Below are 14,742 nucleotides of genomic sequence, written 5' to 3' on the forward strand. Positions count from 1 at the left end.
CGATTAATGTCTATTTAAAGTTTATAATTATAGTATTAATACATGTATTTATATCGAATACACCTTTTAGTACGAAAAGCGTAGAAAACAATTTCATGTTACAATTGTGCGTATAAATTAAACATAACGAATGTAATGGATGTTAATAAACAAAATAAAAAATGCAAACAGTGATTAAAATAATTCTCTTTCCTTCATTCTCATAAGACTAGCATGGTAAGTGCAATCCTCCTTGTCGATGGACCATCTCAAGGCCATATATACAGTAAGCATAGAAGATAATAATACTCTGTCTAACCTATGAAACAGTAGATTGATTATTTAATTGCAAGTGTTATTTAAAAAAAAGAATAAAGTATGTCTTAAATAAATGAATCTTACGTCATATAAGGATGAATCCACAAAATAATGAGAAAACCTATAAAACTTGGATGTCTCATGTGTGAGTAGTAACGTAGTAGTTCTCTGGACTTTGTCATCATAGGGCTTGGCAGCAATGAAAATTTATAATATATTTGTTTAATACCAGCTAATTCTGATATGTCCATCATTAAACATCCAGTGTAAATCGTCGACCAAGCCAAGACATGAAAAACAGTGAACGTATACCATAAGGTATCATTGGTTGAAGTATCAAATTTCCACAATGCGATCGACGGAATAATTTGCCATTGATTAATCAGCAAATATAAAGTCATTGCACTGGCAACGTTATATATACTTCTCTCCATGTAATCCATATGTAGTTTACAAAATAAATGTTTTGTAAAGTCATTAGCCATAAGTGTGTGTTGTAACATGAATGTACTTAATAAAGACATATTTATAATTAATAACCATAACGCAGAGTCATAGGATTCATCTATAATATAAATTCATGGAGTCAAATCACCTTTATAGAAAAGTTCGAGACAAAATGTGTTATATGATAATTATGTTTTTTACATGTATTAAAATGTAATACGAATGCTAGACGTAATAGGAACTATTGTTTACCTTTCTCTGATGTAATAATCGTTTCTTCATCTTTTTCATGATGCGATAGAAAATATGTCAAATTATACAAAACAAAAAGTGTGTACAAATAGCAGACAACGCACGTCACCACAGTGATACATTTTACGATCATGTTTAGAAAAGAATTAAATGAAACGATACTTCAACACAGTGTCATTTAATCACCAAGTCAGTAAAGAATTCTACATCCCGATCATAACATTAATAATTGTATGTAAATACATGATTACGTTCTATCGGATGCTGGGTGCATCCAGAAAGCTATCAATCGCTATATACATATACTTGCATATACTTGCATGTACTAATACAGGTTTTAGTATAAGTGGCATTAGAAATAGATAGGTAGGAAGGTAGAACGTTTGGTAGGTAGCATTAGTATATATCATAATTGCATATCTAGCTTATTAATGCATCATAATCATTCAATTATATTAATATTGGTTTTCATACCAATAGCGCCATCGGTGGGAAAACGTCCAAGTTTGTAGTGAACATAGTTCCCACTCCTTTTACTAGATGGAGCCACCGATACCTTTTAATCAATTATTCTTTATTTTTTATAAATGCATTATTAATACAATTCTTTGCTTTATAACACTACAGTATATTAGTTAATATGTCCTGTTTATCATCTTTATGAATAATTGTTTAATAAAACAGTAATTATCGACCCTATAGTTTATGGCGCCATCTCGTAAGATATCGTTGAAGTTTGTAGTGAACACAGTTCTCACTGTTGCACCTAGATGGCGCTACTAACCAAAGTATCAATAATTATTATTTTATTAAATAGTTATTCAGAAAAATGATAAACAGAAAATATTAACTTATCTATGGTAGTGATGTGAAGCAAAGAATCATATTAATTACGCATTTATGAAAAATAAAGAATAATTAATTAAAAGTATCGGTGGCGTTATCTGTTAGAAGTAGTGGGAACTATGTTCACTACAAACTTGGGCGTTTTCCCGGTGATGGCGCCATTGGTATTAAAACCAATATCAGTATAATTTAATGATTGATTTCTTTCAGGAAACGATCACTATGTTTGGGAACGATAAATTCTTAAGCTTTTCCACTCGTAGAGCTTGGATGCACTCGTTTACATTTAAAAATCATTAAATACGTATAAGCTAGATACGAAGTCTTTGTTCGAACTATCAAAGAATGGCCCAGATTATTCTGGCGCGAAACGACATTATTTCAAAGTCCTTCTCGAACTAGATATAAAGCATTTCGCAAGTTAAGTAATTAAATTATTAAAACTATCGCAGTCCTTCTCTACCGTCGTATGGGACGCAGTACTGTAACCTTCGAATGATACTTGTCGCTTTAATTACAATTATATAGTAATAGTATAGTAAACTTGAAAAAGTTACTACAATGTATAGTTCGGGCAACGCCTGTCGGAATGAATTGTCATCTATGACCGTGTGGTGTTTCGCATTATCCGTTTCATCGGTTTGGAATGCAACTTTCCGTCAAAAGGAGAGTTCAGGTTAACGTTCAATCGTGTGGATTGGAAATTTGCACGTCGGCCAGCTGGCTTCTGAAGAAATTTGGCTGGTACTTATCGGTGTCTAATTTGTAAGTATTCGAAACGTATGTATTACGAAAATCATTCAATAAAAAATGCAAGAGCACTTAGCAGAATACTTGCAATGACTTACAATTTTTCGACTTATCTATCAACGTGAAAGTTTGTGCAACGTTAATATATAAATTTTATTGCATAATCGTTATATTTATCGAATATTTATGCATCTAGCGAACTGAATAATACGAAACTATAAGAAAATGAAACATTTAAAAGTCACATTGGTAGAGAACGTATAAAGAGATTTGTTGTGTACATTTGTTTATTTAACAGTATCATTTAAGAACAGAATAATTAAGTGTCAATAACAAAGAGCAACGTTAACTTTAGGTTTCCTTGTGAACTTGTTATAAGAATTTCTACATGCATTATTTTTAATTTTTAACTATTGTTATAGTTGGTCCAATATGTCAAATCCTGCAGAGCGTTTAAATTATATACAAGATAGCAGTAGCGACACAGAGACGGACAAAGAAACAGGTAGCAGAGGACGACATCGCATTTATAAGAATCGAATGAGGTACAACCTTTTTTTTTTTTTTAAATATGAGTATAACACTGAACATGGAAGAAGATATAAAAATTATGAAATATTTTTATCAATATTTTATATTAGCAGCTTAATTTTTTTTACATTATTGAAATAGGCAACATCTTAGACAAGCAATAACATATTAATCTTATCTGTAATTTATTATTTTATTACATATTTCATTTCAGTAATTACATGTTTAAAATGTAGCATGTATTTAAGGCTGTTGTCATATAGTACGTTATACGCATGCCTATTAATCTTTCAATTAAAGGTAAATAATTTTTGCTCGTTTATATATATCTTAATATTAAATTAGTTGAGAAATAGCATATCAAAGAATGACATATTAAAATTTATCTCACATTATTCTATATGATTTTGTACAATTTTGTTTTATATTATGCAATTATGTTTTTGTTTCCAATCATGTTTCATATGCTTTCAGCAACATATTTTCGTTTTATCGATGTATTTACTTACTTTTAAAAGAATAAAGAAATAAAAAGTTACTTTAAACAGAAAATTTAATACCCGTACTACGATTAAACTGATAATTTCTATAATAAAAACTTCGTGTACATACACTTCTATATATTTTAAATTAGCTGTCTCATTAGAATTAGTAGACATTACACGATGCTTGTTGAATGCGATCATTAGAAAGGTAATGTCGTTGTTTTGCATGTAGTTGTGGTGGCTCTTCCAAACCAAAATCTTGTCTGGTACAAAGAGACGGAAGCAATGAAAGGCACTGTCATTCCTTCAATTCTGGCAGACAAAACACAAATGTTAATCAACAAAACAGGTAATATTTACAACTGAACGACAGATTGCAAACAAAAAATTTTCCTTTTATCCTTTTGTCAAGGTATATAAACATTTCTTGTTTCCATTCGTAACATAAGACATAATTACTTTACCCTATTATTATATAACCCATATTATACCCTACTTTATTCTTTATATTGTCAAAACAAGAGTCCAGGCATCAATACCCAAGAGGTAGGTGTTGTCTAGAAATTCATTTAACACTGTGCATTGCTTTTGTGTGTTTATGAGCAATAGTTTCACCGTTTTTTAATATAAATATTAAACAGTCTTCCGCGATTATTTAGAATACATTTGTCTTTAGACTTTGCTCTGGAGTTGGCATCGGAAAAAGTCAACAAAGTCAGAGCAGGGATAATTTACCATCATCTGGATCCATAAGCGGTATAAGCAATCCGCAAGCTAGCGATGAACGAATTACTCTTATTGTCGACAATACCAGGTAAGTATTTCCAAATGAAACATTCAACACCAGTACAATTGCATCAACGACAAAAATCAACTGATTTTCAGATTTATTGTCGATCCAGCACTGTTCACTGCGCATCCTAATACAATGCTAGGTAGAATGTTCAGTTCGGGTGTCGAATATGCTCAACCAAATGAACGCGGCGAATACGAAGTTGCAGATGGGATATCCGCTATGGTATTTAGAGCTATCCTTGATTATTACAAGGGCGGAGTAATTCGCTGTCCACCAACGGTTGCGGTTCAAGAACTTCGAGAAGCTTGCGACTACCTCCTCGTTCCGTTCGACGCTAGTACAGTGAAATGTCAAAATTTAAGTAAGTAGAGATTATAATGGATTGCAATAGATATTATAATTTACACCCATCTTTTTCATCAATCCAAAGAGATCATAGTATAGCAACGTATTTAAAATGATCGTGTAAGTGACACGATTGCAACACCTCCATCTATTTTCAACACAGAGTACAAGCACGTTGACGCAACGTTTCTCAAATTATCTAATTGTAACCATTCGTCGTTAAAAACGTGGTTATCGCTTTTCCATATGCGGTATAACACAGAAAACAATCACAGCCAGCTATGATCGATGATTTGAGAAGCATCGCGTTGACGCGCATCGAATAGCAAGAGCTCTAGAAACTAGACGATTTATTATAGGAGGGTTATTACATGAGTTATCTAACGAAGGCGCACGCTGCCAGTTTGAAGTCTTCCTCGAGGACTTAATATTACCACTGATGGTAAACAGCGCGCGTAGAGGTGACCGTGAATGTCATATTGTCGTTTTACTGGAAGATGATGTCGTCGACTGGGACGAAGAGTATCCTCCGCAAATGGGAGAAGAATATTCGCAAAGTAAGAAGAACATAATGTATCATCTCGTCCGTTTGTTAACCGTGTACTCTTCCATCCGTATATTTTACTAACGCTACGTTTTTATTTTATCCTGCAGCTGTCAACAGTACCGCGATGTACCGATTCTTCAAGTATATCGAAAACAGAGACGTAGCCAAGCAGGTAATGAAGGAACGTGGTTTAAAAAAGATCCGTTTAGGTATCGAAGGCTATCCAACTTACAAGGAGAAGATCAAGAAGAGAGCGGGTGGACGAGCCGAGGTCATTTACAATTACGTGCAGAGGCCTTTCATTCACATGTCCTGGGAGAAAGAAGAAGCGAAAAGTCGGCACGTCGACTTTCAGTGCGTCAAATCAAAATCTGTGACGAATCTCGCGGAAGCCACTGCCGATCCCGTACTAGACGCTGGCGGAAACCCGATAGGGATTGGTCTTTTACAACCGTCGGAGCCAGTGTCTCAGCCGGAGATCGTGTTGGCAGTCGGCTCTGATGCCGACGTCGAAGGTGCCATAGGTTTGCTAGCTGATCAAGATCTCGGGTCAGTACCGCCCGACGAGTTACCATGAACGTTCGTTCCGAAATTGAGGCTGAACAAACTACCAAGTATTTACGGATCGCTTTCTTCATGCGTCAATTTCTAATGTTAGTCAGACTCGCTTACCTCACAGTTTCGTTTTATATTGGATAAATCAAGTTGAAAAATCCAAAGTTGATTTTTCCAAAGAGAAAGCTTCGACGTGTTTTACATATTTTTATAAAGTAACCGATATTAGTTAAATAAAATCGCTTACATTCAAACGGTGTTCCGAATAAAGGGAAGCGGTGGGAGAGGAGGTCTTTCGTGGGTTAGGCAGTCTGATATCGACCCAGTCGGAACGATAATACCGTGAAAGTATCGCATCTCGTGGATGTTCACCTAGTATCTTGTGATAGCCTTCGTACGTGGCGTTCAAATTAGTTTAATGATAATCGTTGCGACTTTTTCAATTTTGTATGTAACGTTAAACGTTTCTTATAATAATTACGTGTCAAATATGAACCAATGATTCGTTCGGTATGTATTCACGAAAAGCAGTTTCCCATTTTATACGATTAATAAAGTTGAATACCGTTTCCGAGTCTATCTCTCCTTGTTCTTTGATTACTTTCGAACGAAAACTGTTTTCACGACAAAATTTACCGATTTGCCGCCGATGACGTCTACCATTAATTTAAAATTAGTTCGGCTGTAGCAATGTAAATATTTCTATTTTTATATTTTTTATATTTAGGACTAATAGACCTACACAGGTTTAAAGTCCGTATATGTTTATTTTTTAATAAACGCCAAACAACAAAATTAGTTCGGTATTTTTACCGCTAGATGGCCGACGATTTATCAGCTTTCTTTGCGAAACAACTAACGAAACTGACTATCTTTGGTCCATTCTATATTTCGTCTGTGGTTGTTTATACAGTAAACTTCGCACGACTTTAATTGAAACTGTTGCCCGATTTCAAATTCCTTTAACAATTCCCGAACAGTGGCAAACAGCACAAAGAGAATGAAGCTATCCCAAGCTTTCGTTGAAACTGATACAATAAATACCAGCTCGTGTAGGTTATGTCTTCGCTCCGAAGTCTGCTTAACGTCAATATTTACCGAGGGAGAAGCGTCCAAATGTTTACGTTCCCGCATTCTAGATTGCTGTCCCGTCACGGTGAGTTACACGAATAAATTTCCTTCGCTATCGTTCAGGCCGACGGTTTCCAAAATTGTTAATATTTTCCCACCACCGAACCGTAAGAAACAAAGGGATTTTCGCGCGAAATATTCGCACGTTCAATTTAAATTCGAAATTAACTCGTCCCGACTGATTTCAGCTGTTCGAAGACAACCGGCTGCCGCAGGCGATTTGCAGCGTGTGCAAAGACCAGGTAGCAGTTACGTACCAGTTTCGCGAGCAATGCAGAAAATCGGAACGGTGGCTTCGATCGCTTTATGGATCCAATTGTTGGAGCGACGAACCGCGCCGCATCGACACGCCGAACTGCAAAATCGTTCGAGTAGGTTTGAAAAGCTAGCTTTGAAAGGGAGCGTATTGGAAATGAGAATACTAAAATACTGAATTTATTGACTGATGAACGTTAAAAGAAAAACATAGAAAGAATTTCTAGCTCTATACAGCGTAGTTTTATAGCGCATCTGTTTAGTCTTTAGTAGACTACAGGAAGTGTCTTCTCAGGCATTTAAGAGGATAGGCCACAGCCTAAACAAAAACTTTCTCTTTCATTATTCTGCAGTGACAGATATAACGTTATATTATACATATATTCTCAGTACATTCATTTTTATAGTAAAATGACATGTTGCTGTTTAGTAAATATTCCAACTCAAATATTATTTTGCTTCTTCTTCAGGATTGCGGCGTACAAACCGATGAAAGAACAGGAGCATCTATCCATTCGGAGAAAGAAATAGACGATAATCGAAACGCATCTCGTGGAGAAACGATCGTGGAACGCCCATCGCGAGTTAGTCTAATAGAAAAGAAAGAAAGAAAGGAAGAGACTCTTTTGGCGACGACTCGATCCACGAAGAGGACCGTTGAAGGATCGGGAATCGTTGAGGAGAAAAGGAGCAGGAAGGATGCGACCGTCGCTCATCGATCCCAGCAAAACACGCAAGAGAGTACAATGATCGAACATGTCTATTCGGAGGAGCTCCAGTTTCCAGAGGATACGCGCATCTCGAACAGCACGCATAAAGATAAAGATGGGAATGAAAGCTCTGAAAATCGAGCGAAACCGACCGACGGCGAAACAGGGAAACCGTACCTGTGCGACGTCTGTAGCAAGACGTTCGCCTCCAAGTCCGGATTGCGGTTTCATTTCAAGACACACGGCGGCGCGAAGCCTCACCTGTGCCGGCATTGCGGCAAGGGGTTTGCCATTCCGAGTTACGCGAAAAGGCACGAGCGAACCCACGTGGGCGACAAACGTTTCGTTTGTCATTTTTGTAGCGCCGCGTTCGCCTCCTCGAACGGTCTCAAGTATCACTTGATGTCCCACACCGGCGAGCCGAGTTACCGCTGCGAAACTTGCAGCAAGGCTTTCTATCGTTACAAATACCTCAAAGAGCATATTTTCACCCACACGGGGGAGAAACCGTTCGTTTGTAAAACGTGCGGCTTCGCGTATGGAAATTCTGGCAGCCTGTTCGTTCACGAAAAAAAGTGCAAGGCGAGATTATCGCGCGTCAACGACGAACGCGAAGCCACGGTCGAAGCGCCGAATCGCGACACCGATTTCGGAGATTGATCTTCGCGAGAAGTCACCGTGCGAGAATTTGATTCTTCTCTTATGGAAGCGAAACAGAATGGCAGAGACAGGAGGAAGCAGCATCGAAGGTAGAAGTTTCCTCTTTATTTCTCGGCATTCGTGACGAGTTATAAATATTGTCTGGTCGCGGGACGAGATTTCTCCGATGCAATGGAATCATTTTTACCATTGTTTATGTTCCCGCGGTGCGAGCGACCATCGACGTGCCTACGACCTACGACGACCTACGATCCTAGGTGAGAGGTAAAAGATACAATAAAAAATTCGTAATTGTACCTTCGCAAATAGATTATCAGTCGATCGAGGGAACGCTTGTAATGAATATAATAATAATAATAATGCGAACTATTCGTAGTTTGTAACGATATCAGTCACGCGCTCAAAACTAATATAATCTAACACAGTGGTGCACGAAGATGACCCGTAAAATAAAATTGAAAGCAAATACACGATTGTGGTTGTATACTTGTGTTTGTATTTTTAATCTAAAATACCCTGTATACTTTGTTTAGAGTGTATAACCCTTCCAAGAGCACCTCCATTTGTATAAAAACTATTTCCCAATTATGGACGCGAACAGAAACAAAGGCAGAGACCATCCGGAGACTAAAAATTGTTAAATGTATTACGGACCTGCTACAAACTCATCGAAGCTAAATTAAAAAGCCAGTAGAAAGTAAGCAGGGACTCGAATAAACTTTTAACCCTTTGCACTCGAGAGGTGACTCTCAGTCACCGCTAGGTTTTCTTTAGGTTTAATTTCGTTGGAACTCGAAGTGTCGATAAAACGATTGTCGTTGAGCCAAAGGTGACCTGATTCTCAAATCTCAAATTGAGCTTAGCACTCGTGACAATAGAATGCTAAGAAAGCATCTCGTGTGCAAAGGGTTAAATATATAATTTTCAATAAATTCGATATTCACGTTAAATATAAATATATTAGTTTCTTCCCATCTTAGCCCCAAAGTTCGAACCGTACAAACTACCGTTTTACTTCATTTGTTTCAGTATCGAGAGAGGCGCACCACTGACCTAACGCAACGTAATTTTAAAGTCTTTGGCATCGCGAAGAGAGATTCGACGAACGGGCGCTACCGCGATCGCCGACAATTCGAGTTTCTGCGGACGGACATCTCCGAAGAAGCGATCGACATCCATTGGTTGGTGTCGGAACGAAACCAAGTCAACCCTAAGGAATACTTCCCGTTGAGATTGGCGTGCTGGCAGCGACTGAACCACCAGCCGCCGTGATAGTTGCTGGCGCAGTGAGACTTGCTGGCGTCCATGTCGCGGTCCTTGGCGCTAAAAGCCATTCCGTTTTGATAGGACAACGCGTCCGTGGCGTTTCCAGCGTATCCGTCCACGCGTAGCCTGTACCCGGTAGCCGCCGAGTCGATCTCGAACGATTCGTACTCGGCGCGCCAACGTTCCCCGTAGATATCCAACATGTCGACGCGCAACCTGGTGCAATTATCTCGAGTGAGCTCGTGGAGAAGCTCGTTGCCGATCCAGTATTCGCCGACGGGGGAACCGAAACCGAGAGAGTAATCTTTCCAAGTGCGATCGAAATCGAGCGCGCCGTCTCGACGTCGCGCCACCACCGTCCAGCCGTCCCGACAGTAAACCAACATCGGCTTCCGGGACCGGCCAGCTTCCAAAAGCCTCAACCCGTCCCTGGCCGGCTGGTCCGTCGATCGATCCTCGCAGTTTTCAGGCAAACTGTTCACGATCAAATGGTACTGGTCATCCAGCTTCTCCAGTTCGAGTTCGAGCTTTAGCGCGTCGGAGGACGAAGACGACGGAAATCGATCGGCGTCTTCCGAGCACGTAACGTTCAGCCGATCGATTGCTTCCTGTTGACCGTCGCTTCTCTCTTGGAGCTTCGAAGCACTCACGCTCAGAGCTTGAACGGCGCGACGCAGATTGCTCAACTCCTCTCTGGTCAACGAGAGCTCTGCCCCTTTCCTAGCCGCGTTCACGCCTAACCGAACCAGTTCCCGCTTCGTTTCCGAGTTGTTTTTCTCGACCGCCTCTCCAAGAACTCGCAACGAGTCGATCAGCTGCAGACCAAACGATTCGCCGATGGTTCTCGCCGATACCGCATCCTCGGTGACGTTCGAAAGTCGTCTGGACAACTCGGCCTGGCTCTTCTCCAAACTTTTCATTCGTTTGTTCAGGATCAACGGCCATTCTTTCTTTTCGTAGGCCAGGCGTTTCTCGAGCAAGACCCGTCGCTGCGCGAGCAGAGAGACCTTGTGCTCCAGGTTCTTCAGACGTTCTTCGGTCCGCATTCGGTGTTCCTCGATTCGTCTCGAGTAGCCGTGCCTCCTGGAGAGCCGACGCCGAAACGACGTCGAGCTGTGTTCCGTATCGAACCTTTTACTATCCTCTTCCGTGGCTGTACTCGAGGACGACGCGACCTCGCCTTCCGAATTCTTCTCTCCTCGATGGACAATCGAATTTCCCGAATCGCCGGACGGCAATTCGCATCCAAGAGACTTCACCTCGACTTGAACCGCGCTCAACTGAAACGGAAACATCGAGGGATATATTTATATCGATATTTCCTAACGCTGTCAAACAATTATCAACGCGAGTGTAACGTAACGCGGTTGTTTGTCATGATGCGCGTCATCGAGACCGATAACCGGTTGTTCGGTTCATTACTCCAAAATTGCGAGAGCAACTCTAGATACGTATCAAATTTCCCTGACGTTGGACCGAGCCGTGGGGAACAGTGGAGTGACCACCTTCGCTCCATTAGATTTTTATCTACGGAGGAAATTAACCCTTTGCACTCGAGGCCTTTTTTCTGGTATCTGCCAAGAGAATAAAGTCATCTTTATCTCCCCGACAATCATTTTATCGATACTTCGAGCTCCAAAGAAATTATACCTAAAGAAACATTAGGTATTATAGATTTGCTGCGTGAAAATTAATGATAACTGGGAGTCACCTCTCGAGCGCAAAGGGTTAAAACACGTTCATCCACCGTAATCTCACAACGGCACGGGATACGATGAATTGCCGCAGCATACGAAACTCAAGTAAACAATAATATTTATTATTTCATTTTGAATCGATGTTTCTCCGAAAGAATTGCAACCTAATTGTTTAAACTAATTAGACGCGGTTAATCCATGATCTGATTACGCATAAAGTGTTTAAAAGGTGGATACCGTTTTTCTCTTTTACTTTCGACCACGATTCTACGAAAATTCGCTTATGCGCAGCGTTCAAAAGAGAGGAGTGAACACGCCAGCTGGCCCATCCAGCTGGTTACGCGCTCGAGCCCGGCAGATGCAGCTGTCACGGTCGCGCCCGATGCTGCCCAGCCTCGAATACCAACCAGCGGCCTTCGATTATTTCCGTTGAACGAACGATAAACAAGTAAGTCGTTTTTCCGAAAGAAAGACACGTTTTGTTCCCTAAAATCGTCCGATTTCATTCGAAACCTTTGATTGTTTCTCTCGTATCTTTTTCATACCTTTCAAGGTGCGCATATCTATAGATTTAGGAGCTAAAAATGAAACGGAACACGCGCATATCCCATCACGACGACGAGTGGAAGGAAACGTCGGTAAAACTCGCGAGGAACGGAATGCGAAGTAGCGACAGAGAGGAAATCGACGGGGGAAGGGCGAGCAAGCACGGCGGTAGAAATTAATACTGGCAGCAGAGCGAATCGCGGAGGGGATGCGAAAAGGCAGCTGCGTAGCGACGCGAAGGGTCCACCGAATCGTTCCACCTCGGAACGGGTCACAGGTGTTTGCGTTTTCTGCCCATATCGTAGAATTTATCGCGCCGTATCGAAAACGACAACCGCCCGCGTCGGGCGTGCACGTTCGAATTACGTTTCTGCCAGTCTCTGCGTCTCTCGGCCTCGTGTCGCGCGACGTTATCGCGAGCTAAGCCGTTCGAAGGGAGCGGAGGAGGGGGAGGGGGGGAAAAAAAAAGAAAAGAGACAAAGAAAACGCGAAATCGAGGCAGATGCGCGTTCCATCGGGCACGAGCAGGTGGACAGAGAGATAAGAATGGCGGGGAAAAAAAGGAAAACGCGACTAGAGGGAAAGTAACGCGGCTTGGTAGGGATCGAAAAGGGACGGCCAAGAGAGCGACGAAAGCAGACGGTACCTGACTGGCGATGTCGGCGCAGGTGCGAGAGAGCTGACCGAACCGTTCTTTCACCGCCACTATGTCCACGCGAATCGTGCCGAGGACCGCCTCGATCTTGGCCATCCTACCGCCGAGATTTCGAACGCCTCTTCCAACGGCGGCGACGTCGCCTTTCAGCAGAGCCAGCTCGCCTCTCATCCTGGACCTCTCCGCGAGCTCCTCGCTGGCGTTTCTCGTTCTGAGGACCTCCGCCACTTCCCCTTGCAGCTCGGTCACGGCGCTTCCTAGCCACCGTACTCGCAGCCGCTCGTTCTTCGCCTCGTTTCCGTTCCCGCCGCGAAAAGCGTTCACTTCTTTCCTGATGGTAAAAGGCACTCGTTAACGCGCGAAAAACGATAATTAAAGTACTTGTATAAAGGTGAACTGGAAAGTAATGTCGTTTTTCCAATTTTAAATACCTGTTTATCATTCATCAGCTCGTTGATCTTTATCTGGTATCGAAAATTTGCACTCTAGATGACGAAAGATAAGGAGGCCGGTTACACGATTGATCAGGAATAGAAATTCGTTATAAATTTCTTTGAATTTAATATGGAAGAGAGATGTTACTTTTCAGTGTACCCCCTTCGGTCCAATATAAAGACCAAAATATAAAGGTACGACCCTTGAGGAAGGGCAACTTGCTACCATCGAAGGCCCTTCGTGATTCTTTCTTTCACAAAGTAACGCGTTACATAGAATCTGGCGAATATACTCTTATTCGAAACAATTACCTGAGTTGTTTCACTTCGTTCTTCAGGACAAACAACTCGGTGTTCTTCTCCATGGCGCGCTTCAAGCTTCCTTCGAGGGCATTGTAATCCTGCTGCCGATGGTCCAGAAGAGCGTTCACTTGCTCCCGCAGAGATCGGATCTCGTCGGCGATGTTCTCGTCGGCGCGAGTTTTACTCTGCACGACAACGACAACTAACAGCGCCCGAAACAACCACCTTTTACCGGTCATCTTTCGACCGGAATCCAGCTAAACGGGATAACCACCGTCGAACGATCTACTAAATAATAGAAAACTACCGTTCGCTTCTAAATTATTTACGAATTATTCACGTATTATTTACGAATTTTGTACGCTTCTCGTCCAGCTCGCGCCGTTCCTGTTCGAAATCGAGCGCACGCGGTGTTCCACCACCGAAAGCTCACTGGCCCGATCGAATGCCGCCCCACCAGTTTTATAACCTCCTCTCACACTTTCCGTAAATGGTCGGGGGGCAAAATGGGCCCAACCCAAGGCGCAGGTGCGTTCGGCAACGGCCTGGAACCACTACTACCGCGTTGCCTCTGCATTGTCTCGTGCCTGCAAGCTGCGCCCCCGATACCGATACTCGTACCGCACGTGTTCCATTCCCCCTTCGTCGATCCTTCGCGGCTATTCTTTTTTTTTTTTCTCCATCTCCACCGCGAAATTCCTCTCATTACGCCTTCACGCTTCTTTCACGCAGGTTGCACAATTTTCAAATGATTCTTTGATACACTGATCACGAACCATTTCCGTTATCCAATTGTTGGGATTCTAGTAGCAATTTGTAAATACCAGTAATTCGTATTTAGGCTGCTCTTTATTTGGATGCACCAAAAATTATGAACTTTTTCTTGCACCATTCAGTAGTTTTTGATGTAATTACCTAATTAACCACTAATTGACCAATGGCGTCGTATTAACTAGCTAAATACGTCAAAAATTTTCAACTTTGGATTCCTAATATTTTTAACTTACATTTTTGTAATCTGGGCATCAAAAACTACTAAACGGTACAAAAGAAAGTTCATAATTTTGTGGTGCCCCAAAGTAAAGTTTAACCTGCGATAGTAAGTTGTACCAATAATTTATATTTATAAAGGGCCATTGTTTAAAAAGCGTTTTACGATACCAAGGGCGCCTCTTGTTTGAATTAGTTACGTTGAGATTCTTTTACAGGAATTAATGAAATCACACCGACCTTA

At 41.2% G+C, this 14,742-nt stretch overlaps 4 protein-coding genes and 1 long non-coding RNA gene across 7 annotated transcripts; 3 read left to right on the plus strand and 2 right to left on the minus strand.

Annotated features, from left to right (window-relative positions):
* Nucleotides 1–7: 7 nt before the first annotated feature.
* LOC128894477 (nurim homolog) lies at nt 8–1,362 on the minus strand. Its single transcript, XM_054156239.1, has 3 exons — nt 997–1,362; nt 382–862; nt 8–298 (listed from the first exon to the last, which is right to left on the minus strand). The coding sequence occupies exons 1-3, from the start codon at nt 1,127–1,129 to the stop codon at nt 175–177; spliced, it is 738 nt and encodes a 245-aa protein (XP_054012214.1). The 5' UTR covers nt 1,130–1,362; the 3' UTR covers nt 8–174.
* A 1,053-nt stretch (nt 1,363–2,415) lies between these two features.
* LOC128894709 (BTB/POZ domain-containing protein 10) lies at nt 2,416–6,430 on the plus strand. 2 transcript variants are annotated; one of them, XM_054156650.1, is made up of 7 exons: nt 2,416–2,607; nt 3,015–3,137; nt 3,841–3,957; nt 4,285–4,422; nt 4,494–4,765; nt 5,109–5,306; nt 5,404–6,430. In XM_054156650.1, the coding sequence occupies exons 1-7, from the start codon at nt 2,489–2,491 to the stop codon at nt 5,871–5,873; spliced, it is 1,437 nt and encodes a 478-aa protein (XP_054012625.1). In that variant the 5' UTR covers nt 2,416–2,488; the 3' UTR covers nt 5,874–6,430. The 2 variants fall into 2 exon arrangements, with proteins under 2 accessions (XP_054012625.1, XP_054012626.1); XM_054156651.1 differs by lacking the exon at nt 3,841–3,957.
* A 153-nt stretch (nt 6,431–6,583) lies between these two features.
* LOC128894713 (zinc finger protein 709-like) lies at nt 6,584–9,776 on the plus strand. 2 transcript variants are annotated; one of them, XR_008461616.1, is made up of 4 exons: nt 6,584–7,007; nt 7,171–7,353; nt 7,708–8,864; nt 9,637–9,776. XR_008461616.1 is itself a non-coding variant. In XM_054156655.1 (3 exons), the coding sequence occupies exons 1-3, from the start codon at nt 6,852–6,854 to the stop codon at nt 8,605–8,607; spliced, it is 1,239 nt and encodes a 412-aa protein (XP_054012630.1). In that variant the 5' UTR covers nt 6,584–6,851; the 3' UTR covers nt 8,608–9,404. The 2 variants fall into 2 exon arrangements, 1 of the variants encoding a protein (XP_054012630.1); XM_054156655.1 differs by lacking the exon at nt 9,637–9,776 and having other exon boundaries at nt 7,708–9,404.
* On the minus strand, nt 9,547–14,646 carry LOC128894708 (protein scabrous-like). The gene is made up of 3 exons (XM_054156649.1): nt 13,518–14,646; nt 12,763–13,102; nt 9,547–11,153 (listed from the first exon to the last, which is right to left on the minus strand). Exons 1-3 carry the CDS (start codon nt 13,745–13,747, stop codon nt 9,720–9,722), a joined length of 2,004 nt encoding a protein of 667 aa, XP_054012624.1. The 5' UTR covers nt 13,748–14,646; the 3' UTR covers nt 9,547–9,719.
* Nucleotides 11,180–13,664, plus strand: LOC128894721 (uncharacterized). The gene is made up of 3 exons (XR_008461617.1): nt 11,180–12,018; nt 12,124–12,393; nt 13,544–13,664. It is a non-coding gene; the product is annotated as an uncharacterized LOC128894721 (long non-coding RNA).
* Nucleotides 14,647–14,742: the final 96 nt, after the last annotated feature.

This window comes from Hylaeus anthracinus, unplaced genomic scaffold, assembly GCF_026225885.1.
Source record: "Hylaeus anthracinus isolate JK02 unplaced genomic scaffold, UHH_iyHylAnth1.0_haploid 4, whole genome shotgun sequence".
Lineage (NCBI taxonomy): Eukaryota > Metazoa > Arthropoda > Insecta > Hymenoptera > Colletidae > Hylaeus > Hylaeus anthracinus.